Here is a 27,108-nt window from a genome sequence, read left to right on the forward strand (position 1 = left end):
GCTATAAGAATGGTTGGGTGGCAGCTATTAGCCATTTTTAATGTATATTGATTTATTAATCAACTACTGTTGTGCTCATCTCAAAACTGGACAACAGCGCCACTATATGGCGGACTCTGAAAAGTGCCGGTGTTGACAATGAAGTGCCGGTGCTGAGCACCAGAAACCACTGGCTCAAATTAAGCACAGGTGGATGGGCTTGTGAGTTAAGAAAAGCACCTTATGCTTGACACTGTATGCAGAGGACTCCCATAACATCTGCTCAGGACAAAGGGGACACATTTCCCCCTTTCTTAACAGTAATTATCTACCTGAATGCTGTATTCTACTTATTGTGCCCAAACTTACTACGTTAACAGCGACACTACAATTCCCAGAATACAATGTGCTGTGATTGGCTAAGGTGATGCAGAGGATAGAGACTACTTCACAGCTATGAACATATTTATCATTTTAAACATTGCAGTTATATTCAGATTTCTTTTATGAAAGCACATTTAAATACAAACTTGCAAACATGCTATTGTTACCCTAGAAATTAATTATTTATCAGAATTGTGAAAGTGAAGTGTTCTTGTTATTTGGAGAACCCCTTTGACACCTACTCTCAGCCAGGACTTGGTTGACAAAACATGCTACTGATGTCTGTTAAGTGGCTCATGGTCGCTCACTGTATCTTAGCTAAATCACAGCCCTGATGTACAGCATAAAGTTTGTCTGCGTTCTCTAGGGAGAGGCTAAGTGTTTGTATTTGCAAGAATTAGGCATGGGGATACTGGATGACAATATGTAAAGCAACATATTATTACAATTCTTAACTATAACGTCATTTTAAACGTTGTTTTTTTGTGTGAATTTCTATGTTTTCTTTTTACATAAAGTAAAATTAAGGGGTCAGGGTAGAGTTACCCTGACCCCATAGCTAATTAGAGGGATCCCAGAGAGACCCAGAAAGGCCAATAAATTGCCTTATAACTTTTTTCTCATTGCGTGGGAATCCGCGGATCCCCCGCCACTTTCAGCGCGACGCCGTAATCATTAAACAGAGAATCCTGATGCAGCTCATCAGTGGCCTGCCCCCTTTGCCCACCACTCTGCAAACGTGCCTCCTGGCGCACCACTGTCCTCCTTTACTACCCTGGTCAAGCCGTTAAAGTCGGGGAGCGACACGCTACTTCAGAGATCTGGATGACAAGGCCGTAAACCATTATAGGCTGTGCCAATAGCTGTGTCAAAAACCCCAACAAGACCTTCGTACAGAGACCAAGAGTAAGCTGCAAAGTGTTGTATCTAGCCCACATTCAGGGCACCGCCTGATAAGTCAAGGATGAGGTCGAGGGCAGCTTAATCATTGGACCAGGGAAACCCCCCCCACCCCAAAAAAAACCACGTCCAAAAGAACTCGGTGTTACCCCCAATTCAAAAGATGCCAAAAGGCTCTTATTCTGATTACCCTGTCTTGTTAGATCTAGCTTGGAAACTTGTAATATCGAGGATTGCCAGTCCTGTAAGGAAGGTGGTAAAGAGTCTTTCCACTTTCTGCAAATTTCTCTTCTGGCCAGAAGAATGGAATAGACCAAAAGATTCTTAGCTGGACCCAAGACTCCGTTTACTAATCCGAAAATTACATGTGCTGGATTTATGATGATTTGCCGATCGAGAGACGTTGACAAAAAGCTACTTACAGAATCCCAAAAAGAAGACAAGATTGGGCAATCAAAAAACATATGCAAGTCCGAGGCCGCAAGTTCTCCACACCTCAAACAGGATACAGACAAACCTTGTGAAAATTTGGAGAGCCTCTGTGGTGAATAATAGGCCCTATGCAATGGATTACTGAGAGCTTGTCGGAAGACTGCCCCCTTTGCCCGCCACTCTGCAAACGTGCCTACTGGCGTGCTACTGGTTGGGGGATGAAGTCCACTTGGATGCTGAGGGACCTCAGGGGCCAAAAACTTCTCCTGTTACTTCCAGTAAGTCTCACTCAGCGGGATTGCTGAGAGCTCGCTGGAGGCTATGCTCCCTTTCTCCAATACTCTGAAGACAGGCCTCCTGGCACACTACTGGTTGGGGCATGAAGTCCTCTTGGGTGCTGAGGGTCCTTAGGGGCCAAGAATCCCCCCTGTTGTCTCCAGTAAGTCCCACACTGTGGAATTGCTGAGAGCTCGTCGGAGGGTCCTTCCCCTTTCTCTACCATTCTGCAAGCGCATGCCCTGGCACACTACATGTTGCAGAATAAAGTCCCCTTGTATGCTAAGGGTCCTTGGGGCCAAGAACCCCTCCTGTTACCACCAGTCAGTCCCACACAATGGGTATGCTGAGAGCTCATCAGTGGCCCTGCCCACTTTATCCACCCACGGTACAGACCCAAACGGCTACTGACATAACCACTTACAGACTCAAAAAACCAACCTCAAAACCACTCGCACACCCACACAGCTACTCACACACCCACTCACAAACCCATACAGCCACTCACAAACCCACACAACTACTCACACACCCACCCACATAACCACTCATAAACCCGTTCACAGCCACTCACACACCCACTCACTGACCTATAAAGCCACTCCCACACCCACTCTGAAAGGTTAGAGGTTACAGTTAGGAAATACAATTATAAAAATCTTTGAATTTCACTAACAAAAACAAAGGTTACAGGGACGTTATAGTTAGGAAATGGAATTAAAAAAACCTTAGAAATTCACTGGAAAAACAAAGGTTACAGAGCCATTATAGTGAGGCTCAGATTTCACTCGTACAAAACCATTGAAATTCCACAGTTATAGTTAGTTGAGCTAACTATAACTTATGCCATTGTGATGCACTGCTTATGATCACACATATCACATCACACATGACAATAAAATAAAATAAAATGTGTCATCGTTTGAATGCTTTTTTCTGCATTTTTTGTGTGTATTGTTTAGCGGTTCAAATAATCAGCAATGCTTAGACCGAGGTCCCTGGCTTCCAGTAATGACTCATTTGGCACGTCCCGGATTCCGTTACATATTACATTAATAGTAAGGATGGAGCTTTTCCAAATTCTGTATAGTCCACTCATCGGCTATACTATATTCTCTTTGATACACCTGCACTGCTCCCACAAAACAATCTGATAATACTAGTTTACTTTTTAGCCTCCAATTTCAAATTCCTTCACACTTACAGTACGTTTAAAATTTTCCAATTTTACATTCTTTATTTATCTACATCTTATTAATCTGTTAATATTATTTAATTTTCTAAGTAGTCGCGGACCCCCTGAGGAGGCTTGCGCAGACCCACAGGGGTCCCAGGACCACAGGTTGGGAACCACTGCCCTAAAGTAAGTATAACTTCGGCGCTGCCATGCCCAGTGTTGTCAACAATGATGGCATTTCAGATGTGATTAGAGATGTTATAAATGTAGGCAATGAATATTTCATGAGTGATTCAATATGCGAGGGTAAAAGCAGCGCATGGCAAGGCCGCAAGTTATAGTTACTTTAGGCTATGAGTTATAGTTACTTGAGATAACTATAAATGGTGAATTCCAGTGGTTTTGTTAGTTTCAAATGGTATGCTTCTATGACATTTTCACTGAACTATAACATCTCTTTGTTTTATTATCAGTGAATTTTAAAGGTTTCTTACAATTCCTAACTAAAACGTCATTTTAACCTTTGTTTTTTTCACTGAATTTCTGGTATTTTTTTAACATGAAGGAAGCTGTCATTCGTAATGCATGGTGGGGGGCTGGATGCAGGATCTGGCCTGGCACTATCCTGTGTGCTGCCCCTTTCCAAGCGTGCTGCCCCTACCCCCCTCCTCCTTGCCCTCAATTGTCCAAGTCCATACCTCTTCCCACTTATCCAGCCCTTTGTGGCGTTGTTCTACCACTAGCCTTCCTGCCTGCCCTGCACAGTTAGCTTGTTGCCCTTACCTACCTTCTTCCTGCCCTCTTGTGTCCAATTCCATGAACCTGCCCCCTCCCTCCTGCCCTGCATAGTCCAATGTGCTGCCACTGCCCATCAGTTAGCTTAATGTCCCTGTCCACTCTTCCTGCTCTTTATTCTCTGAGGCTGTGCCCCTATCATTGCCCTCCTTCTTAGGCTCAGTGCTTGGCTTCTCCCCTCCCCTCCTCCTCTCCTTCCCTTCAAAATCTGGGTGCATGCACTGCTCCCTTGTTGTTGCCCACTATGTTTCATAGACCTGCCATTGTCCCTCCTATCTTCTCTTAGTATTCTGTTGACCAGCCACTGCTCCTCCGGTGCACCCAGCATGATCAGATGGCTGCCAACTGTCCCTCCACCCTCCACCCTGCCTTCCATTGTCTGAGCTCCATGCTCCTTTCCCCACCCTCTTGTCATCCATTTCCCTTTTAGCTGCCACTCCCGTCTGCCGTCCATGCTCTGTTGTGCTGCAACTGCTCCTCACTTGTGAAGGCCCTGCCCCCTTCCCTTGCCCTCTCTTGTCTGTGCCCAGCCCCTACCTCTCCCTTCTGCCTCCATGGCCCTTCCCCCTCCCTTTTGCTGTGCTGCCACTAACACTTCCACTTGCCATGCTTGGTCTTTAGTGCTGCTATTCCCTCTCCCACCTGCCCTGTGTGATCAGCTTGCTGCCCCTGACCCCCTCTCACCTTCCCTCCGTTGTCTGTGTGTATGCCATTATTGTCTCCCTATTGCCCTCCATGTTGTGTTTTGCTTCTAGTGCCCATCCTGCCCTTTGGTGTAGCAAGCATATTGGCCGCCCATGGCGGTCCCTGTGTTTGCCGCCCAGCTGCGGCCGAATCAAATAGCGGAAGGGTATGGAGGGGTGCTGTCGGGATTTTTTCTATTTGCCGCCGCTGTCGGCCGACGATTACAGAGCGGGGACGATTGCCATCCCGAGAATGGCAGGTAAGAGTGGGGGGAGCCTGCTGCCCCAAAACTCATGCCGCCTGAGGCAGACTTCCCCCACTACCCCCCTTGCTACGCCACTGTTTCTGCCTGCCCTGCATGGTCAGCTTGTGGCTCTTGCCCAGCCCTCTTGCCCCCTGCCTTCTGTTTTCAATGTGTGGCCCCTATCCCCTCCCTCCTACTTTCCATGGTCCATTGGCGAACCCCTCCCACCTCCCACCTCCCTCCTGCCCTTCATGGTCTGTTGTGGTGCACCCTCTTGTCTGTCTGGCATGTTTTGCTTACTGCCCTTGCCTCTTCCCCCTCTTCTCCCTATTGTCCATGTGCATGGCCCTGTCCCCTCCCTATTGCTTTCCATGGTCCGTTGTGTTGCACTGCCTCTTAATTTCCCTGTGGAATGTATTGTGCTGCTGCAACCCCTTGCGCCTACTCTGTAAGGTCAGTTTGGTGCTCCTGCCCACCTCCCTCCTTTTTTGTCTGAGTCCATGTCCTTACCCCATTCCTCCTGCCCATCAATAGTCCAATATACCCTGCATGCCAACATTTTGAAGTCGGTAAGAGGAAGATTTTGATAAAATATTCTGGGGAACTGATTTTTCCCATTGACTTACATTAAAAAAGAGGAGGTTCTAGGTGGGAGAAGGCAAAAATGAAGCTCTTTTAAGCTTAAAAACACCAGGAGTCTCCTGCCTGAATCAGATTGGTTGACATGTATAGTTGTACTGCCTCTCCTTTCTGCCCTCAATGATCTACTGTATTGCCACTGTCTATTTATTTTGCCAGTCCTGTATGGTTGGTTTGTTGCCATCTGCACCCCTTTCTCCTGCCCTCCATGGTCTGTTGTGCTTCCACTGCCCCTCCCTCCTGCCCAGCGTGGTTAACTTGCTGCCTCTGCCCCTCCTACCTGCCCTCAATTGTCTGAGTCCGTGCCCTGACTGCTGCCTCCCCACAGTGTTTCAATGAACAACTAGATTGCTAACGTTATAAATGTATTACAAATGTGTGGCATGCCTGAAGTCATTGTGATGTAATCAAAACTGTAATACCTAAAGCATTTCCTTTAGAAAATATATAAATAAGGGGGGTCTTGTTCCCATAGAAATTATGGTTAGTGCTCTAAAAAACTAAAATGAGGACACCTTTTCTGAGTTCTGAGAATCATTATTTAAATTATTTGCTATGGTTATGTTTTTTTAGCAAGTCGAACACTTGATTATTTATTGCACTTAGGGGAGAGGATATGGCATTACGGCCAAAGATGCTGTCTTTGCAACTGGGTGGCCAAATGTGAGTGTCAGCGTTGGCTCAAAGTCTTGTGATTCTGGGCAAATCACTTAATTTCCCCATGCCTAAAACCAAAATTAATGTGTCTTTGTGTAATGTAACTGGTGCTCATGTAAAGCACTCCAATACCTTTGGGTCAAGCCTGTGCTATATAAAGCAAAAACAAAGAAAATGAAGTGTTTTGAATGCTTCTGTCAATGGGCTATACTTAGCCTACATTTGTGTGATATTTGTGCTTCATTTGGTCTCTTTTGTCTCTGGTGGCCATTTTGGGAAACATTATTGTTATGAAGCTCCCTAATTTCCTCATGTACTGCAGTATCCTCATTAGAACATGCTTTCAGTTTTCCACTTCAATTCCATCAAGATGGTGTTCAGATGTTCCACACATTTGGTATGAATTTAGAATGTTAGCACTCTAGTTGCCTATTAGAACAATGTGGTCAAGCTGCTGATCATCCAGTAGTTAACAGGCAGCCTGCTGCTGGTGTTGAAAGCGCATGTTTCAGTCTGCATGTTAAAGGAAATAGGAGAGGAAGTTATTTGAGAAATCATTAAAAATGTGTTCTAATTTTGCTTTCTACAGCACTAGCCATAATTTCTATGACAAACTGAACCCCCTCATTCTGTTCCTTTCTAAATTAAATGTTTTAACTTTTACCAATTTGAGTCAATCAAGATGGCTTCAGGTGTTCCATACTTTTAAAAAAAATGATTGTTAGCACTCAAGTTGTTTTTTAGAACACTCTGGGAGGCTGGAGTAGAACATAGAGGAATTGAAAGCAGTGTTTCCTGCTTTGGGCTGTTTCCTGCACAAATGGGCTATATTTTTCCCATTTGTGTGGGAAAAACACCCCTGGTGGGTTGTGTATATTTGGGCGACATTTGCCCTTGTGTGCATGATAATTATAGTAGCGCTGGCAGATGCTCCATACATCCTTCCGATTTTTAGACCCAAAAAATGGCTTTTTTTAGCTGTCTCTCTCCTGAAATTGCCTCTGCTTCAATAGAAGTCAATACATTCTCCTGATTATGTGTTTAAACCCCCGACTTACGTTTTCTAAACTGTTGCCATGTATGGATGCTCTGCATTTCATGCAGGCTCCATAGGCTCTGTGCATCCCTCATTTTTAATTCAGGCCTTCAATCATTCATAACCCAAACTTGCTTCCTATGACATACCGGATTCATGTTGCTGGCCTGGGAGAATGGACCAATAATACTACAAGTGGCAGGCCTGTCAGCATCATTATTTTTTAAAAGCTTCTAATGATTGCCTTGTGCAGTGCAGACTCGGAGTGCTGTGGACTTTGAGGGAGGAAGAGTAAAGGATTGCTAAGGCATGGCTGGTTGGTCTTCCCTGCAGCCTGCTTCTGTTGCATGTGAGAGTCCCTGTATGCTCAGCAGTTTTCTTAAGGTATGATAAGATTAGTTATCTTGCCAGAAAGATCTTTTTTCCTTTAGTCAAAAACCATGAAATGTAGTCTCTGGCTATTGTGCAGTGCTTGCTCTTATGTCCTGGAACATGCTTTGCTCTATGTAAATCTGTAAAGGCAAAATATTATCTACTGACACAACATTAGAATAGATTATACTACTTATCTGTGCTCTAATCTCATTCCCCTAGAGTTGAAGCAAATTGTAAAGGTTTGATGATGATAATAGATACTCATCTATTGCCCGTATTCCTGCTTGACCAAATTGTAGGATCCTAGTCAAATACTGTAGTTCACTTAGCCTCCTGTTTTTTGGTTCATTGTCACATACACAAGTTCAGGATGTGTGCTGTAAAAACACCTTTTGCTTTTAATGTAATAGTTTATAATGTTGTGCTATTTATAGTAAGGATGTATGCTACATATAGGCTTCATTTGAAGTTTGACTTGTCTCTTGGTTCATTAACCTCATTTTCATCAGCGCGAGGCAGAAATGTTTCCCAGTTCAGATTTAAAAACTTTCACATTTAATAAATACATCCTGATGTGGTGGTATACATTGATGTGCTAAAGTAAAATGCTTCCATGTGTTAAAAATAAACTTTTTTTAATTGCCAAGACACCTTATCATATTGTAACATTGAGGTTCTGTGGTTTTCGGGACCGGACTCCATTTTGTTTTATGTTGTTTGAGACGCCATTTTGTGTTGCCCTCACGTAGGCTGTGGTAGTAAACGAACGAACGAAGTTGCATGGGCCTCGTTGTTCATGTACAATTTAACGTGGGCCTTTTCGACTTGCGAGTGAACTGCAAGATGCTGACCCCTTCACCTGTAGCTGACCCTTCTACGAAACTAGTTTCGTTAGCTGATAGTAATCTGGAAATCCAATCATTGCTCAGGATATCGTTAGCCCTTTAGTTTCTTGCACATATCTTATCCTACACTATATCTGAATTGCTCTTTTCTTTATGTCTTTTCATTACATGGGTAGTGCTTTTCAATTATGGGTTTGTCCGGCTTTTGGTAATCGAATTTGGGACAGTCCTAATAATTAACTTGTGGGTTGGTACAATGTAAAGTGAGCTTTTTGGAATGTGATAATCTATAGAAATGTGTTTCTATTGGTCAGAATTTGCTGCAATGGGTGTGCATTTGTAATAAATTTGATCTCTGACGCCACCTAGAAGTATTCCGTGTCTCTGTTTGCCAAGACAGGTGAATCCGAAGACATCGGGTGTGTCCCTGGCACTGCCGGTTCTGAATAAGACCCGGTTCTTCAGTTGGCGCCCAACGTGGGACGACATCAAGCGGTACCGGTCCAAGCCCAAGGATCGTGAGAAGCCACGTGAGGAAATTCTGGAGGAAGGCCGCCACTTCATCGACCCCTGCATGTCGACGTGGACCGAAGGTGTTTTCTGCGAGGCTTCCCGCTTTCCGACGGCTACGAAGGACTGCTGCCCTGACTGTCGCCCTGTCTTGGACCCTCGATAGATGCTTTGTAGAGCGAGACGATAGACGGTCTTCTGGTGGCGTGACAGATACCTTGGTTAAGTATAAGTGGGTCGCTCCCACAAATTTGTTTGGTTCTTTGTTTGGTTCTTGGTATTGGGTTTGATTTGGTCGCTGCAGTAACCAAAGCCGAGGGGCTTGTATATTTGCGAGAGTATCGGTAGTTGATAACCCCTCGAAGTTGGAAGCTAGATTAGTGAGCTATAAGATGCCTGGTCTTAGCAAACTTAGAAAATGGTTTAGTTGTGGTTGCAACAAGGATTCCCGACTAGAGGACTCGTGTCCGATACCTCCGGTTGGAACTCCGACTTATGAGCTCTATTCTAAACACGGAGTGGGTCCTATTACTTATAATGAAGTGTGGGTCCGCTATACTAAAAAGGATGGTGTCTTACGATGGCCCCAACATGGTAGCTTTAAATTAAATATTTTAGACAATCTGGAAGTTGCGCTATTTAAGAAGAAAGCCCGGCCGGCAATGTTCGACTCTTTCCGCCTTTGGCGAAAGGAAGCCAAACAGAGAGAAATTAAGCAAGCAAAAAGAGATAGGAAAGATAAGAATATGTCAGTACTACAAGCTGCTAGGCAGTTTAAAGCAGACGAGGAAGATCGAGTGAGTGAAGTGTCAGATAGACAGCGTTGTATGGCCATAGATAAATGTTATCCGGCCTTGCCGTCTCCTCCTCCGAAAACGATTGAAGATCTTGAGAAAGATCCTTTGATCTCTCATTTGTTGAGGTTACCACCTCCTTATGTGCAGGGTGCTACTGCGCCTCCATTACCCCCGGTTGTTCCAGCCTTTGTTGTTCAACCTCCTGCTGTTGTTCAGCACCTGGTACTCCACAGATGGTTTTTCCTCCTCCTGTGCAACCCGCTCTAGGGTCTCCAGCTTCGCTACCAGCTTTGCCTCAGACTCCTTTGCCTTCTACTTCTACAACTGAGACTCTTACTGTTCTTATTCCTACACCTTCTTTGCCTCAAAATACCTATATTCCTGTTCTTATGTCTGCTTCTTCTCCTTTTGTTCGAAAATGAATGACAGAGACTGTTTCTAATTTGTTGTCTCCATTGTTTGGGTCACTAAATATGACCCCTGTTTCGGAACGTAAGCAGAGTCGTAGTCAGCTTCCTAGTTCCGAGGAATGGGCTGTTTTGGATTTGTTGGCTCGTAAATGGATTATAAATGCCTCAAGGTATAGTTTGCCAGCGGTTATGGATGTTTTCTTTCAGTGGGAACCGCTTAAGCAAAGGTATGTTTTTAATGTGATGTGTATGTTTCTGCATCAGGAATGGGAAGATAATGATTTGGGTTTGATCCCGCAGGAACTACTTGATGTTCAGTCCGATTTTGATAAAGGGATTATAGTAGAATCTGATATTACAGATGCCGTAGAGACAATACTGACTTTTAGATCTAGACTTCCGCCTCAGATATTGTATGAACCTGATTCCTCTGTTAGAAGAAAAGCGAGACAGTATCCCATGAGAGAAGTTCCTCCTGTATGGAAGGAAGCGGTTCAGGCTAATGTAAATCAGGGTATTGTTGCCGCTCTGGCTCATTTTCAGCGAGTATGGGTACATGTTCCATGGAAGAGAGCAGAGGTCTTGGCTCTTAAGCAGACCTTACCTGATCCTCGTAAGAATCCTGCTAGTTATTACAAAGAATTGTCTCAGACAGTAGATGCGTGTATTATGAATTTAGCCGACATCGATATGTTGATGGGTAATGTAGTTCCGCAACCTTTGTGGGCGAAGATCCATCATGAGAATCATGCGCAAGAGTTGAGAGATACTTGGGCGAATATTATTGCTGCGGATGGTAGACAAGAGGGAGGTGCTAAACCTGAACCTTTGGTTACGGAACTGCCAGGTAGAATTATTAATTTAATGAAGACGATGATGCCTGCTTTACGAGTGAATTGGGTTAAGTTAGCAGCATGCAAGCAAAAGAAAGATGAGAGTGTGTCTGATTTCTTCACTAGGTTTGAAGAAACGTTTATCGATCATAGTGGTCAGGATATGAGTACGGAAGGTGGGCAAAGATTATTTGTGGACAAATTTGTCTTTAATTTGCTTCCCGAATTATCGAATAAGTTGAAGGACTCTGAGAGTTCATGGGCTGTTTCTTCGTCGGCCCAGATATTGGCTACTGTCCAATATTATGAGAATAGGGATAAAGATGAGAAGGATAAAGCGGAGAAGAAAACGAAAAATTTAAAGACGAAAGTTCTTTTGCAGCAAGCTTATCCACCTCGTCAGAATCAGCCTCAGTTTCAGCAACCTCCACAGTTTTAGAGATTGCTATAGAAGCCTGAGCCCTATGCTCAGCGATTCTTTCCTGGCCCTAATCAGTGTGCTTATTGTAGAGAGGAAGGTCATTTCAAGAATAGTTGCCTGACTTTGTTACAGCGTGCGAATGGTGTGTCTGGTCAGAGAGGTCGTGGTGGTTTTCAGCAAGCTCCTAGAGGTAGAGGACGTGGTGTGATACCACAGAATGAGCGTTCTTCTTCTCTTCAGAATTCCGCGAATTATTTTGACAGACAGAATGTTCCGAGTGGTCAGTCTGCGCAGTACTATGTTGAGGATTACTGTGTTGAAGGTGAGTGTGTTGGTTATAATGATAGCTAGGACAGCCATGGACAAAGTGAGGGAGTAGTGTCAGTTCCAGTAGATCAGAGTGGACCGTATGTTGAAGTGACTACATCAGGTGTGACAGAACCTTTTCTTTTGGATACAGGTGCGACAAAGAGTTCTATTATGCATTCTAAACTCCCTGGCGCACCTTTGTCTGGCTTGACCAATGTTTCTGTAGGATTTTCAGGCGCCCCAGTTCATAATCCGGTTTCTAGTCCTTTGTCCCTTTCCATTGGCCCTTGTGAATTGGAAGCTCCACTTATTCTAACGACTGGTTGTGGTGAGAATCTGTTGGATTTGGACTTGCTGAAAAGATTGTATGCGACATTGCATTGTTCTCCTTCGGGAGTACAGCTTACCCTTGGTAAGAAAGTGATTTCTCCTATGTATTTGTCTGAGGATTGCTTGCCACTGGAATTGCGTTCGCTTCCTGATACGCTTTGGGCTACGGGTCCAAATGATGTTGGCCTTTTGCAGATTCCACCGTATGTTGTCACGCTCAAATCAAATGCTAGACTGCCTCGTATTCCGCAATATAAGATCTCGAGCGATGGTGAGAGAGCTCTTTTAGCGATTGTCTATGATTTGGTTGAGAAGGGTGTGGTTGAGGAAACGAGAGGAAACGTGTGTAATAGCCCGGTTTTGCCTGTCCTTAAGCGTACTGATGCTTCTAAGCCACCTGTGTATAGGTTTGTGATCGACCTTCGAGAGGTCAATAAGATTGTTGTGCCACAGTTTCCTGTTGTCCCTGATATCACTGCTTTGTTGACTCTGATTCCTGCTTCGGCAGCTTGGTTTTCTGTCATTGACCTAAAGAATGCTTTCTTTAGCATTCCCATTGCTGAGGAGAGCAGAGATATTTTGGGATTCTCTTTAGGAGGACGAAGCTTCCGGTTTAAGAGAGCTCCCCAATGTTATTGTGAAAGTCCCTCAATCTATAGTCAAGCGTTGAAAACTCAGCTTGATGGTTTTGTGTTACCTGTTGGTGCGACTCTTATTCAGTACGTCGATGATTTGTTGATTACTGCTGATGACGAGAAGACTTGTAAAGAGGCTACTCTTTCATTGTTACAGTATTTGTCTGACCTTCATCATAAAGTGTCACTTTCGAAGTTACAGTGTTGACGACAAGAAGTAACCTACTTAGGTCATCTCTTGTCGAAGGAGGGAAGGCGATTGACCCCAGAACGAATTCAAGCGATTGCGCAAATGAGTGTGCCATCCACACAGAGAGAAGTTCGTGCATTTTTGGGTATCACGTCGTATTGTAGACAGTGGATCCCCAATTTTTCCCTGTTGGCGAAACCTCTGTTAGCATTGACTGCGAAAGATACTCCGTATCCTCTCCCTTGGTCTGATGAGTGTCAGAAGAGTTTTTCTGAATTACATGATGCATTGTGTTCGGCTCCTGTGTTGGGTACTCCAGACTATAGCAAGCCTTTCACGTTGTATGTGCACGAGAGAGAAGGTTGTGCGTTGTCAGTGTGACATAGTGTTTTGGAGACAAGCAGCGTCCATTTGCGTATTTTTCAGCGATGTTAGACCCAGTTGCTAAAGCATTACCAAGTTGTCTAAGAGCTACAGCGGCATCTGCGGTTTCTATCCGACAGTCTGCTGGTTTGGTATTGGATAATACGTTGATTGTGATGGTTCCGCATGCAGTGGATACTTTATTAAACAGGACTAAGACACAGCACCTTACGAGTGCACGTCTTTCAGGTTACGAGTTGACACTGTTGGCTAGCCATGTTCACATTAAAAGATGTAATGTATTGAATCCAGCTACGTTGTTGCCGATCTCTACAGAGACGGATGCTCAAGAACAGCATGATTGTTTTCTTCGTACAGAGGAAGAAACGAAAGCTAGGATCGATCTTAAGGATACTCCTCTTACGGATGTTGATGGTACGCTGTGGGTTGATGGTTCGTGTTTTAAGCTTCCGAATGGTGAGACGACTGCAGCATATGCTATCACAACTTTACATACAGTTGTTGAGACAGCACGCATACCACAGAATTCTGCGCAGGCAGCAGAGTTGATTGCATTGACACGAGCGTGTGTATTGTCAGAAGGAAAAAGAGTGAATGTCTATACCGATAGCTAGTATGCGTTTGGTGTTGCTCACAGTTTTGGGCGTTTGTGGAGAGAACGAGGGTTCCTTACTTCCCATGGCACGAAAATTCAGCATGGGCAGTTAGTGAATGAAATTTTTGAATCTCTCACTCTCCCAAAGCAGATTGCAATTGTGAAGTGTAGTGCGCATAAGAAAGTTGTGGACGATGTTGGTCGAGGGAATGCGTTTGCGGATGAAGTTGCGAAGGAAACGGCGAAAGACATGATGAGCCGTATGTATGTTGCAGGCCCTGCTAATTGGGTTATGGCTGGTGGAATGTGTGAAGACACAATAGAAAGTGTGAAGATGATTCAGGCTGAAGCTACAGAGAAAGAAGTGAGTACGTGGAGAGAAAGTACGGGTATGTTGGATTCTACAGGTTGTTGGGTTGAGTTGTCGGAGCACCAGCGATGGTTGTTGCCAGATGCGTATGTGCTCCCAGTGGTTACGATGGCGCATGGAATGGCTCATATCAGTTTGAAGGGAATATGTAAGTTGTTGGCTCCAGTATGGCAGAATGCTGGAATTCCGAAATGTGTAGAGAATGTTGTGAAGCAGTGCATGATTTGTCTGAAGTATAATCCTGGTAAGGGAACACCAACTCCAGCTGGTCATTTTGCTCCTCCGACGTATCCGTTTGAGGTGATACAGCTAGATTATATTCACATGGAGAGGTGCAACAATCTGAAATACGTTCTTGTGGTTGTTTGCGCCTTTTCTAGATGGATAGAGGCTTACCCCCTAAAAGATAATACTGCCTTGTCTACAGCCAAGGTTTTGTTGACAGAGTACTTCCCTAGGTATGGATTGCCGAGAATTGTATGGTCGGACAATGGGAGTGAATTTGTGGGCCAAATCATGAAGAAAGTGTGTGCTGGTTTGGGAATCAATCAAAAGTTCCATGAAGTGAATCACCCCCAGTCTGCTGGACTTGTTGAATGTTACAATGGTACCTTGAAGCTGAAATTAGCTAAGGTACAAGCGAGCACTGGTCTTACATGGCCGGATGCTTTGCCGTTGGCTCTTTTGTCAACGAGGACGACTGTGCATTCTCGAGTGGGACTTAGTCCGTATGAAATTGTGTTTGGTCGTCCAGCGAATGTTTGGGGTGTGCCTCGTCCGAAAGAATACAGCAGTATTGAGTACCCTATGTTGGTGGATTACTTACATGGCTTGACTGCTAAATTACGTGTTCTCCACCAACAGGTCTATGATAGTTTGCCGACAGCTACTACAGATCCCGGACATTCCATTGAACCTGGTCACTACGTTTTGGTGAAGAATTCCCAGCGCACCAAGAATCTGGAACCGAGATGGACTGGTCCCTACTTAGTTCTTCTGGTCACTAGAACTGCTGTTAAAGTAGCTGGCAAAAAGAACTGGGTGCATGCCACCCATTGTAAAAAAAGTTCCTTTGCCTTTACCATATGATCAGTGGGTGAGGGATGGTATAGCTGATTCCGAGTGTGAGCGAGTCCCTAGATTTGTTCCATTTAGTGATGCTCATTTGACATGGACTTGGTCAGAACGCGAGGATGATGATGCTCTGAAAGCTGCTGTGCCTCCTCATCTGAAGATTGATACCACCAATCCGGAACTTTTATTGAAGGATCAGACTGTGCCTGATAAACAACGCTACGATTTCAGACCGAGCAAGCTTGTACATATGGACAAATAAATATATGAATCTGGAATTTTTTTAAATAGCTAAATTTACACCTTGTCAGATCAAGAAACTTTTTTGCTTTTTCCTTTTTCGAGTCACCATCCGGACTCCGCTGCAGGGTCACGGTAGGAAGTTCTTAAGGGGTGAACCGCGCAGTGACACAAGGTCCGTGGTCCAGGGTCGTTAGTACGATCTTGGCGCACACTTAAGTGAAGAAGGTAACGACCGTGAGCAGCACGATAGAGGATGGAGTATTTTGAGTCTGACCAGAGTGTTAGGAAAGTGGATTCTAAAGTCCGAATATGTATATTGGTTCGTAGCAAATGTTTTTTAATAATGTGTTTTCTAATGCTTTTGAATATTGCGTTAGCTTGTGTGGGTTTGGTTTTCTATGCCACACAACAGCCGCTTACATCTACCTCCCAACCTACTCTTTCTTTTCCTACTGTTTCTCCACATGAGTTTCATACGTTGCCTGAACATGAACAGACACGAAGATCAGAGTTTGTGAACAGTTCGTTTATACAAATGTTGCATCAGCATCACCTAGTCATAAATACTACGAATTGTTGGGTGTGTGGTCTTATGCCACATACGACAGATAAGGGAATGCCATATTTGGTTTTGCCTTTTTCACCTAATGGGTCAGTTTGGGCACTCCAATCGATGTTTATCTATGCGAATGAAGCCTCTCCAGTGCGTTCTGTTAAGGATAACGTGAGTAAGAATGCTTTGATACGGGGAATAGTCGATATGATTAGAGATATTGACGCGTATAATGCTATTCCCAAAGATGAGGTACGAGCATATGTCGGTTGGAATAAGACGACATAAAGTGTTAGTTTGACTGAGAAAGAGAGACAGAAAAGGTCTCCTCCGATTTGGATTGTACCCCATCGTGGTCATCTTTGTTTACAAGGCAATGGTCAGAATCCGAGAGCTCAGCTTGGTAAGAGTGTGTGTGTTCACACATACGTTTATACGTCCCAGAAGTCTCCTCCGTTCGTGCCAGCCAAAGGCACGTATTTTGTCTGTTATGACAGAGCATATACATGGTTGCCGTCTGATTTTTCGGGCACATGTTATGTAGTGTTTTTGCTTCCCCCTACATACACAGCTGCTTTTGACTACCATAAGACAAGATATGGTAGGGGTGTTATTGATGTGGAAGACACTGCTGCACAAGAAGTTGGAGATTTCTTTAAGGGTTTCCTGCCCTTTTGGGGTCCTATGGCAATAGTAGGAATATTCGTCAGCTTACGAGAGTGGTTGAGGCCACTATAAATGAGACTGCAGGTGCCCTTAGTAATATTACTGCTGAGCTTCAAGCGGATCGCCTTATGACATTACAGAACCGCTTTGTTCTAGATATTATACTGGCAGATAGAGGTGGGGTATGCAAATTGATCGGATCTAGTTGTTGCGTTTTCATACCAGATAATGCCCCGATGGTGTACCAAGCTATCCAGAGGTTGCGTAAGTCTGCTGAGTCTATACATGTGGACGAAGGTAACTAGTCGTTGATGGGATGATTTTGGGAATTGCTGTCCAAATGGGGATGGAAGATTCTAACGTTCCTTGGTGTGGTTTTAGCGATCCTTTTCTCGTGTTGCTTATGCATCCAGTGTGGTCCTGCCATTTGTGGCCTTTGTGCTACGATCTGTGTGAGAAGACCCATTACGAGAGAAGCGAGAGAGAATAAGACGATGTTACAGCAACACCTTGATGATCTGATGAGAATAGATATAGACCTGGATTCAGATTGACATGAGTTTAGGTTATTGCCTACGTAATGGCAAAAGGAGGGTCTGAGGTTCCGTGGTTTTCGGGACCGGACTCCATTTTGTTTTACGTTGTTTGAGACGCCATTTTGTGTTGCCCTCACGTAGGCTGTGGTAGTAAATGAACGAACAAAGTTGCATGGGCTTCGTTGTTCATGTACAATTTAACGTGGGCCTTTTCGACTTGCGAGTGAACTGCAAGATGCTGACCCCTTCACCTGTAGCTGACCCTTCTACGAAACTAGTTTCGTTAGCTGATAGTAATCTGGAAATCCAATCATTGCTCAGGATATCGTTAGCCCTTTAGTTTCTTGCACATATCTTATCCTACACTATATCTGAATTGCTCTTTTCTTTATGTCTTTTCATTACATGGGTAGTGCTTTTCAATTATGGGTTTGTCCGGCTTTTGGTAATTGAATTTGGGACAGTCCTAATAATTAACTTGTGGGTTGGTACAATGTAAAGTGAGCTTTTTGGAATGTGATAATGTATAGAAATGTGTTTCTATTGGTCAGAATTTGCTGCAATGGGTGTGCATTTGTAATGGGTTGAAACTATCTATAAAAGAAGATGTCTTGCTCTACTAAATTGAGCAGGTTCCTGAGTTATACACCGTGTTGTATTGCTTGGTTCACTGTTACTAGCTGGAGCTAATAAATTTGATCTCTGACGCTACCTAGAAGTATTCCGTGTCTCTGTTTGCCAAGACAGGTGAATCCGAAGACATCGGGTGTGTCCCTGGCACCGCCGGTTCTGAATAAGACCCGGTTCTTCAACATGCATGATGTACATGGCAAATATTTCCATGTCTCGGTTCTGGCTAGGCTTGCCCACCTCTATTGTATTGTATTCTATGGCTCAGTAAGTTACTATTTTTAACCAACAAAGGCCCATCTGTACGACTGAGGGGCCATGCTCCCCAACTTTTTCCGGGCAAGAAAAGCGTCTGTCAGGGTGACAAAGGTCAGCCTGACAGACAATCTTCTTGTTTAGGTCAGGCAGGCAGGAGCTGGACATGCTCTAAATGCGCAGACTCTTGGCTGCCTGAGCTGAACTTTGCCAGGCTGAGGATTTCACAGCCCTGTGGGCGTGACCTCCTCAGCCTGGCAAAAGTACTTTGAGGCCCTGCCCCTCCTGACGAGGGGGAGCATAACTGAGTGCCTCGGACCTGGGTGTTTCAGTTTCAAGCCCTGAAGTGCCCAGGGCCAAGTGTCAATCAGTAAAACTTTGTCACAGACTGGGGTGGGATCAGCAGTCCCACTGACCCCATCAACGAGGTTGGGACTGCTTCCTTCCCAACCCTCCTGGCACCTTGAAGCCTTCCCTCTCAGAGAGCTGCGAGAAAGGTAAGGTTAGTTGTATGTTTTTGTTTTTTATGTTTGGTGTGTGCATGCATGGATGTATGTGTATTTGTTGGTGAGTGTTGTGAATGGGTGTGTGTGTGCATGTAAGTATATATATATGTGTGTGTGTGCATATATATATATATATATATATATATATATATATATATATATATATATATATATAATATATGTGTCTATATAGTGAAATTACGTTTTCTCATCATTTCTGATAATTTGCAATATTCATCCTATTAATTCGTCCTATGTACATAATTTAGTTAATTATTCTAAGTCAGTGTTTCTTAACCTTTTGACTTATGTGGACCCCCACATAATCATTACTGGAATCTGGGAATCCCCATTTAATCATTACTGGAATCTGGGAATCCCCATTTAATCATTAATGGAATTAGAGGGACCCACGGAGCCATTACTGGAAGTTGGGGACCCCGACCTAAGCTATTTTGATAACCTGAACCGCAAAACAATACACAAAACACAAAAACAGATACACTCATCATGAAATATCTATTTAGTTCACAAACAAATATAATACAAATCAAGATGGTATCCAAACTTTTAATTTTAATGGGAAGATTAGATCAGTTACGGCCACCCATCGTCCAATCTATATTCTGTTGCATGCACTTGTACTGCTCTCAGGAATCAGGCTGAAGATACTAACTTAATTTTTAGACGCCAATTACAAATTCCTACACATTTACAGACAGTTTTAAAAGTTTCAATGTTAACATTTTGCTTCTTTTTTTTCAATCAATTTTTTTATCTGTTAATTTTATGTCATTTTATAAGGAGTCGTGGACCCCCTATATAGTTGTTGAAGGCCCCCTGGACCACTGCTCTAAGTTTTATTTGGACATGGAAAATTATTCTTACTGATCCTCTGGACATCCAATACATGTGCTTTGCTAAAGTCATAATTACAAATTGTCAGAAAAATCACATTAATATACGAAATGTTTAAGTGTACTGATCTACTAATGAAAAGGGGCCAAATTAACTGTTATCAGAAGGCTGCATCAGAGGCCAGGACAGGATGTAGTTGATGTCGTCATGGCACCGTTTGAATATGTATAGATTCGCAGGTGAAGCAGTCACTTTTGGAATTGATCTGAGAAAATGTTCTGTTACCGAGTTTGGTAATTATATTTGCTTCAAAAAGGGATCGTTTATAATATTTTACAATTGTATCAGTGAGTTAATGAGTATTGTAAGGATCCACGTGGACTGTGCTTACCTTCTACACCACACTGAATGCAGCCACTGTTGCTGCCAAAAATATACAATAGATTGTGTTACTAATTTTTCATCTTTTGTCCCATTTTTCCCTCCTGTTGTCTTGTCTACCCCATTATTCATTGTTTCCATTTTTGCAAACTTCCTTTTCTTTTTCTTTCTGTTTCTTTGCTCTTGTGTCCTCTCCATCTCTTACTATGTCTTACTTCTTTTTGCCAACATCATTTTCCTCCACACCCTGCCTTTTCCTTCTCCTACCTCCCTGATAACCCTCAGTCCAACATGAACATCATCAGCCTGTCACTGAAGGACAACTGGATCCAGGATGAAGGCCTGGCTGACCTGGTGGAGATGCTGAGAGAGAACTATTATATCCAGGAATTGGTACGACCACTCAGCCTCTTTCTAAAACCATTTCTTGTATTTGTTTTTCCATAGCAGAAAAGGGCACTTTATCCCCATGGTATAGCTTCCCATCCATCCACAACTCTACTTCTTGTAGAACTGAAATAGTGTGAGATTCCTGGAGCTATGTCACCGAAACATAGGACGTTTAGGACAAAGGAGTATTGGAGTGAATGAGGGCAACGGGGGAGACGGGGTGAACATTTGGTGGATGCGGAAGAGCAGACCAAAGTATGTGGCAGGGTTTACTAAATTATGCAGCAGGAAACGGCAAATTATGCGGCATATCACTTCAAAAAGCTTTATTTCAACATATTGTCATAAAACCAGATAAAACAGTCATTCTACATTTCATCTTAAAAGGAAGTCTTGCCACTGCATCTTTCACATAGCATACAAGTATACTTTAGTGGCATGGTATACGAACCCCGTACAAACCCATACAGTACGAAGTTAAGCAATTAATCTGTAACTAATATAGATATTAATACAATAGAATAAAATCTTACTTATGACTAATTCATGAATTGTTATACTAAAAGGTTAAGAATGTATTTAAAAAGATATAAAAATAATACAAATACAAATAGAGGCGTTGCACACGATGAAAATCATTCAGTACCCTTTTAGAGGTTAGGTTAATGCAATTTCAGAGTAATACTACCACAGAGAGGTGATGTTATGCTAAAAAGTTATTCATTATTGGTGCGTGTTAATTTTAATCTGATGCACCAGGCCCATTTTAAGAATTTTGCTAAAAGAACAGCATAGGAAAGAGAAGGGTCAGACTTCAGGATTCTTCTAGCCTCATAGCAGTTCCTAGTCCCCAAATTCTTACATAGTGGCACTAGTCAAGTCTTACGCGGTAAGGCATAGGCAGGGCATACACAAAGAAAGTGTGGATAGGTTTCTTTGTGTTTAGCACAATGTGGGCATTTGTCATCTCCCGAGTCTAACCAGTTAGATGTAAAGGATTTTAAGGGTAGACAGCCAACTCTGAATTGAAAATAAAGTTTCCGGTCGAGGGGTTTTGGTAATGCTGTCCCAGTATGGCTCTAAATGGGGCAAGGTTTTACTGACACAAACCTCCCGGTCGGTGTCATGCTATCGCTCAGTTTACTTTGTGACACTAAATCAAAGGCCGATTTTAAATCGACAAAGACTGCATATATAATGCCTTCGCCGAGCACCACTGTCCTTACAATATATCAAAATAAATCTAGAAACTTGGTCTACTGTGCTGATATGGGCCAGGAAACCCGCTTGCTCGGGGGTTATAATGCTTTTGTCATTGGCCCATTCCTGTATCTTTCCCAGTACAAGGCGTGCCACCACTGTTTGAATAGAGTCATTTAAGACTATTTGGACCGGTAGTTCGCTGGCTGAGATCTGTCCCCCTTCTTGTAAATGGGGATAATCTCAGCCCCCTTCCACAAATCTGGTATGGGGCACCTTGGGCCAGACCGTTTGCAAGTAGGGTTATATACCTACACAACCTTGCTCTATCATGCATAAAAACATCTGCAGTGATGCAGCCAATACCCGGTGCTCTTCCCCCGTGATTGCATTAGGAGCAATAATAACTTCTGAGAGTTCAAAAGTTAGGCTCATCATCTGCATAGGTGTCCTCACCAGGGGGCCAGGGATCCCTACTTCTTCCTCAGTATACTGCTGAGCAAAGTGCTCTACCCAAAGGTCTGGGGCTACATGATTTTCTGGTGGCGGGGGTTATGCCCCGTTTTCCCATTTTACAAGGGCCCAGACGTGTTGGAGATTACTTCTTGAGCATGCTAGCCTCAATTCCTGCCACCGTTGCTCATCCTATTCACGTTTTGCTTTGCTCTGTGCAGTTCTATAAGCATTCCTTGCTTCCCTCATAGAGTCCCTGTTGTGAGTTCTAATTGCCTCCCCTAAGGATTTATGGGCTCTATAAAAGGTAAAACTAGGCTATCATTGGCAAAGACTACTATGCGAATAATGTTTGAATTCTCAAGCAACATCAGGTCTCCTTTGTCCACTAGACTTTCTACATTTCCCAGGCACAGAAATGGACAGTTACAGTTTTCCAGGCGGACACAGCTTCCTCTGTGCCCAGAAGAACCTTTTGCACTTCCCTGCAACCTGAGATACATTTTTACACAAAGTAAACTGTCTAGCCCATAGGGCCGGGCCCCTGAGTTGTCCTAAGCATGGTAGAATGTATCTTCTTTAGACCCTTGCAGCAGCTTTCTAGACCAAGAGGTTAAAGCCAGAGAGGAAGGAGCTATCTCTCAGGCCGTCCGGTATTCATTGTTCACCCCGGAAGTTCTTTCCTGAGAATGGACCAATGACAAAAATGTCAAGGGTAACACCAGACTGTGATTGGCAAAGTACAGTAAGTACAGTAAGATAATCACACCTGAATCTGGTTCTTTTTCTGCCCCGATTTTTAGGTTTCGCTGGAGCGCGGAGCTCTTAGCTCCGCCTCCAGAGAAATCTGTAGTCTTCACAGTAAGGACACTTGAATATGCCCTCTGTTCCATTGGCTAGCTCCATAAATGGAGGCTAGCCATTGGAACAGAGATCTGTCCGTCATTCACGGACCAGATTCGTGGGCGTTCCCTCGATTTTTTCCCTGGGCGTTCCCTCTGTGGAGTCATGCGGCGGTGGGCGGAGTTGTTTTTGTTTTTTTCGGCGCCATGTTGCTCTCATTCTGCGGCCGACCGACGTTGGAGGAAGTCCAGGTGGGTGAGTGCTTGTTTTTCCTTTTCCTTGCCTTCCCGCCCCCCCTCCCGCTGACCGTGTGGTGTCCCCGCCCCCCCTCGCTGTCCTGTGCCCCGTTCCCGCCCTCCCCCCCTCGCTGTCCTGTGCCCCGTTCCCGCCCCCCCCTCGCTGTCCTGTGCCCCGTTCCCGCCCTCCCCCCCCTCGCTGTCCTGTGCCCCGTTCCCGCCCTCCCCCCCCTCGCTGTCCTGTGCCCCGTTCCCGCCCTCCCCCCCTCGCTGTCCTGTGCCCCGTTCCCGCCCTCCCCCCCCTTGCTGTCCTGTGCCCCGTTCCCGCCCCCCCCTCGCTGTCCTGTGCCCCGTTCCCGCCCTCCCCCCCTCGCTGTCCTGTGCCCCGTTCCCGCCCCCTCCCGCTGTCCGTTCCGCCCCCCTCCCCGTGTGTCCGTTCCGCCCCCCTCCCCGTGTGCCCGTTACCGCCCCCCCTCCCCTTTCACTCTCCGTTGCTTGTTTCTTAATGTAAGAAGTATTTTTAATCCCGTTGGCACGTTTCGTGTTTTGAATAACTTCTATAACTCACTTAAGGCAACCAGGATTTGGTTGTATCTCAAGGGAGAAAGTAATGCAATGTGAGACGCTATTTTCGTTAAAGGGGGGTGGAACAGCGAGCACAGTGTACTTTACAGTGTGCTAGAGATACGCTGTTCGAGTAAATGTCATCTCGTTAATGCACAGCTGCAAGCTCTACTAGGTTCCTAACGTGCGCGAAGGAAGACTATGTTGTTAAATCAGTTGGTGAAAATATCAGTAGAAAGATGTGAAGGAAATGGTTGGCTGTCGGGAATACTGAAAGGCAGTAGATGGGGAAATCCATGTCCTTCCGGAACTGGAGGTAGGGAATGGTGTTGACTGCATAGTGTGGTCTCAACATCTTCCGTTGTTTGAATACACTTAACGCTTCGCAGGAAAAGAAACTTCGCTTTCTGCTGTGGTTATTCTACAGCATGAACAGTCTTTGTGAATCCCACATATAGTTACGCAATTTCTGAGTTTGAGTGCACATCATTAGAATTTGATTGTTTGATTTTTTTGTAATCTGAAAATGTGCAGGTTGACCTTTGCCCACCAGGTTGTGCCCGCTTGTTGTCCAAATAATTTTCCGGAGTGAATAGTCTGAGGGTTTTCTAGATGACGCAACAATTTTTTAATCTGACGTGGGCTGGTGCTAAGGGTCTGCGCTGATCAATAAGAATGTAAGCGCTCGGTTACAGCCTCAGAGGTTTTCTGACCATCTGATCGCACATCAGGCGGGTAATGTACACGGCTTGGAAATCTATGTGTAATCTGGCCGCGCGCACTGCCTCAGACTTTCATCCTCCTGGGGTTGATACAAGTGAGTAGCATTTGAGGCGGATGATACTTACGCGCCTGTTTTAAATGTAGGCAGGTCGTTTACTATCGAACTGTGAAAAACTGTCTATTGACTAACAGCCTGATTCATGTACGGGCCGTTTTGCGTGTCCCTAATAGCGATTAATAGCGACTCGCTATTGAGGAAACGCAAAACGGCATTCATGTACTTTTCGGGGAAAAAATAGCGACTCGCACGCGGGCGCTAAAGGCGTTAGCGACCTACAAAAAACGCAGAAAAATCGCTATTCCCGGCTACCTGCGATCGGGATTGCGACTCGCAATCCCGATCGCACGGGATTGCGACTCGCAATCCCGTGCGATCGGGATTGCGAGTCGCATTCTCGCGCGATCGGGAAAACGGGAAGACGCATTCCGAGCACCGTGATGACATCACAACCAGGAAGCAGCCAGTTCCCACCCCCAAACACCACAGTGACGCTATCCTTCGAGTGTGCACGACGGAAAGCAGACGCTAAAGCACCGTTAGCGACTCCAGGAACGGCAGAAATAGCGACCGCCATGTCCGAGGAACCTGTCCCTGGCCCCAGCAACAGCGCTGGACGAAAGCGCAAGCTCAAGTTCTCCGAGCAGGAGCTGGAGAACCTGATTGAAGGGGTGGTGGCCAACCACGACAGGCTGTTTGGTACCAACTCCAGAAGGGTCCCAGAGCAGGACAAGCGGAGGATCTGGCTGGGGATAGCCTCCAGCGTAAACTCGGTGGGCGTGGCGGACAGGTCGTTGGAGGAGCTGAAGAAGCGCTGGTACGACCTCCGAGGGCGTGCCAAGGAGAGGGTGGCGGAGCGCCTTGGTGAGGCATCGGGCACTGGAGGTGGCGGACCGACTGTCCCACCCAACACACCCCTGGAGGACCAGGTTGAGAACACCTTGGAGAGGGAGGCGTGTGTTGGCGTGACCCCTCTGGACTCCTCCCGCCCCACCCAAGACACCCAAGGTAAGTGGCATGCGACTGCGACCCTGTCCCCTATGACCGTCCCTGACCAAATAGGCTCACTCATTGGCCCTTAGTCATGCCTATGTTGTGCATCAGGAAATGCCCTGAAGCATTGTGGGAGATGTAGTATGTCCACAATGTAGTAGTACCACAATGCGGCCAGAAAGGTTCCAAAGTGCGCAAATCCACAGCCATCCAGGGAATGACACCCAGCATGCATGTAACATCTGCACGTCTGACAGTCACATGCACCTAATGAGTATCCACTTACCCTCACAGGTGGCGATGATAGCAGTGACAGCGAGAGGCTGCAGATTGATGAGGAGGCCCAGGAGGAGGAATCAGTACCCGAAACCCAGCCACCAGCCCCTGCCGCTGCACCAACACCAGCAGCCAGGCCCCCCACCGTACCTGCTCCTGCATCTGCCGCTGCACCAACACCAGCAGCCAGGCCCCCCACCGTACCTGCTCCTACATCTTCCGGCCAACCGGCTGCCAAGGCCAGGCCCCCCACCGTACCTGCTCCTACATCTTCCGGCCAACCGGCTGCCAAGGCCAGGCCCCCCACCGTACGTGCTCCTACATCTGCCGGCCAACCGGCTGCCAGTGCCAGGCACCCCACCAATGTGCCTCCAGTTCCTGCCGCACCAGCAACACCAGCTGCTACACCACCTGCAGCTCGTGCAACCAGATCTGGGCCAGCCACATCCGCAACACAGCGGCCGAACAGCAGGAGGGGCAATGGGCATCTCCATGCCTGCATGAGCGTGGAGCGGCGCATGCTCCGAATCCACCAGCGCCAGTCGCAGCAGCAAGGAGCCATCCAGCTCCAGCTGCATAAAATTGGCCGCAATGTGGCGGGAGTTGGAGAGCGGATGGACCGCATGACGGCGGCCATGGACCGCATGACGGCGGCAATGGAGGACAATACTGCAGCGCTCGTCAAGCACCGCAGTGTTGCAAGCAGGCGCCACCACCAGCTGATGAGCCGGCTGTCGGCCTATAGTAGGTCAAATTATGTGGCAGCAAATGCCACCACCCAGCTGTCGCGGCGCTCTCTGACCCAGCAGCACCAACTGGTCCAGTGCTGCGAGGACATAACCCGGGTGCTGGAGCACCTGACCACCGCCGTGACCGCACTGCATACACCTGTGCTACCGGCCATTGTAGGGGGAGACGATGCGAGTGAGGGTGCCTCCAGCGTGAGCAGCCACTCTGCCACGCAGGTCCCGCCACCTAGGCGCAGCACCAGGGCAACGCCTGGTACAGCTGCCCAGGATGAGGAAGAGCCTCACAGGCGCCTGGGCATTACGCGCCGGAGGCGCCAATGACATTGTGTGAGGGACACTGCCACAGGCTGACGCTAAGCCTGCCAAGGACCTACTTCACACTGCAGTATGCAGGAATACTGTAATTTGTAAATAGTTGAAACAATAACCTTTTTCTTGTGAATGGAACAAATACATTTATTTTGCTGCACACATTAGCCTTGTGTAATCATTACATTTTGCATGCAATTGTGATATGTGGGTTGGGGGAAGAGGGTGGGCTAGAAATTGTTCGCTGTGATGTGGTTGCGACGTCTGTGGCCTTCAGCTGGGTTCTCCCCGCGTGCATGGTGCGCATGTGCTGGTGGCCGGTCGTCCCCCTCAGATTCACTGCCTGAGATGTCAACAGGTATCCGGCGCTTGGTTGCAATGTTATGAAGCATTGCACAGACAGCC

The 27,108-nt window shown here is 45.7% G+C and overlaps 1 protein-coding gene across 5 annotated transcripts in view; it reads left to right on the forward strand.

Moving 5' to 3' along the window:
* The window catches only part of LRRC74A (leucine rich repeat containing 74A), a 216,479-nt gene that overhangs the window by 12,623 nt on the left and 176,748 nt on the right, over positions 1-27,108 (forward strand). For all 5 annotated transcript variants that reach the window (XR_013600915.1, XM_078659944.1, XM_078659946.1 and 2 more), the window contains exon 5: positions 20,195-20,302. Coding sequence is in view for 4 of the 5 variants with exons in the window: in XM_078659944.1 (XP_078516070.1) it covers positions 20,195-20,302 (108 nt within the window). In the remaining variant the exon portion in view is untranslated. The remainder of the gene's footprint in view (positions 1-20,194; positions 20,303-27,108) is intronic.

The sequence above is a fragment of the Lissotriton helveticus genome, chromosome 9 (assembly GCF_964261635.1).
Source record: "Lissotriton helveticus chromosome 9, aLisHel1.1, whole genome shotgun sequence".
Taxonomy (NCBI): domain Eukaryota; kingdom Metazoa; phylum Chordata; class Amphibia; order Caudata; family Salamandridae; genus Lissotriton; species Lissotriton helveticus.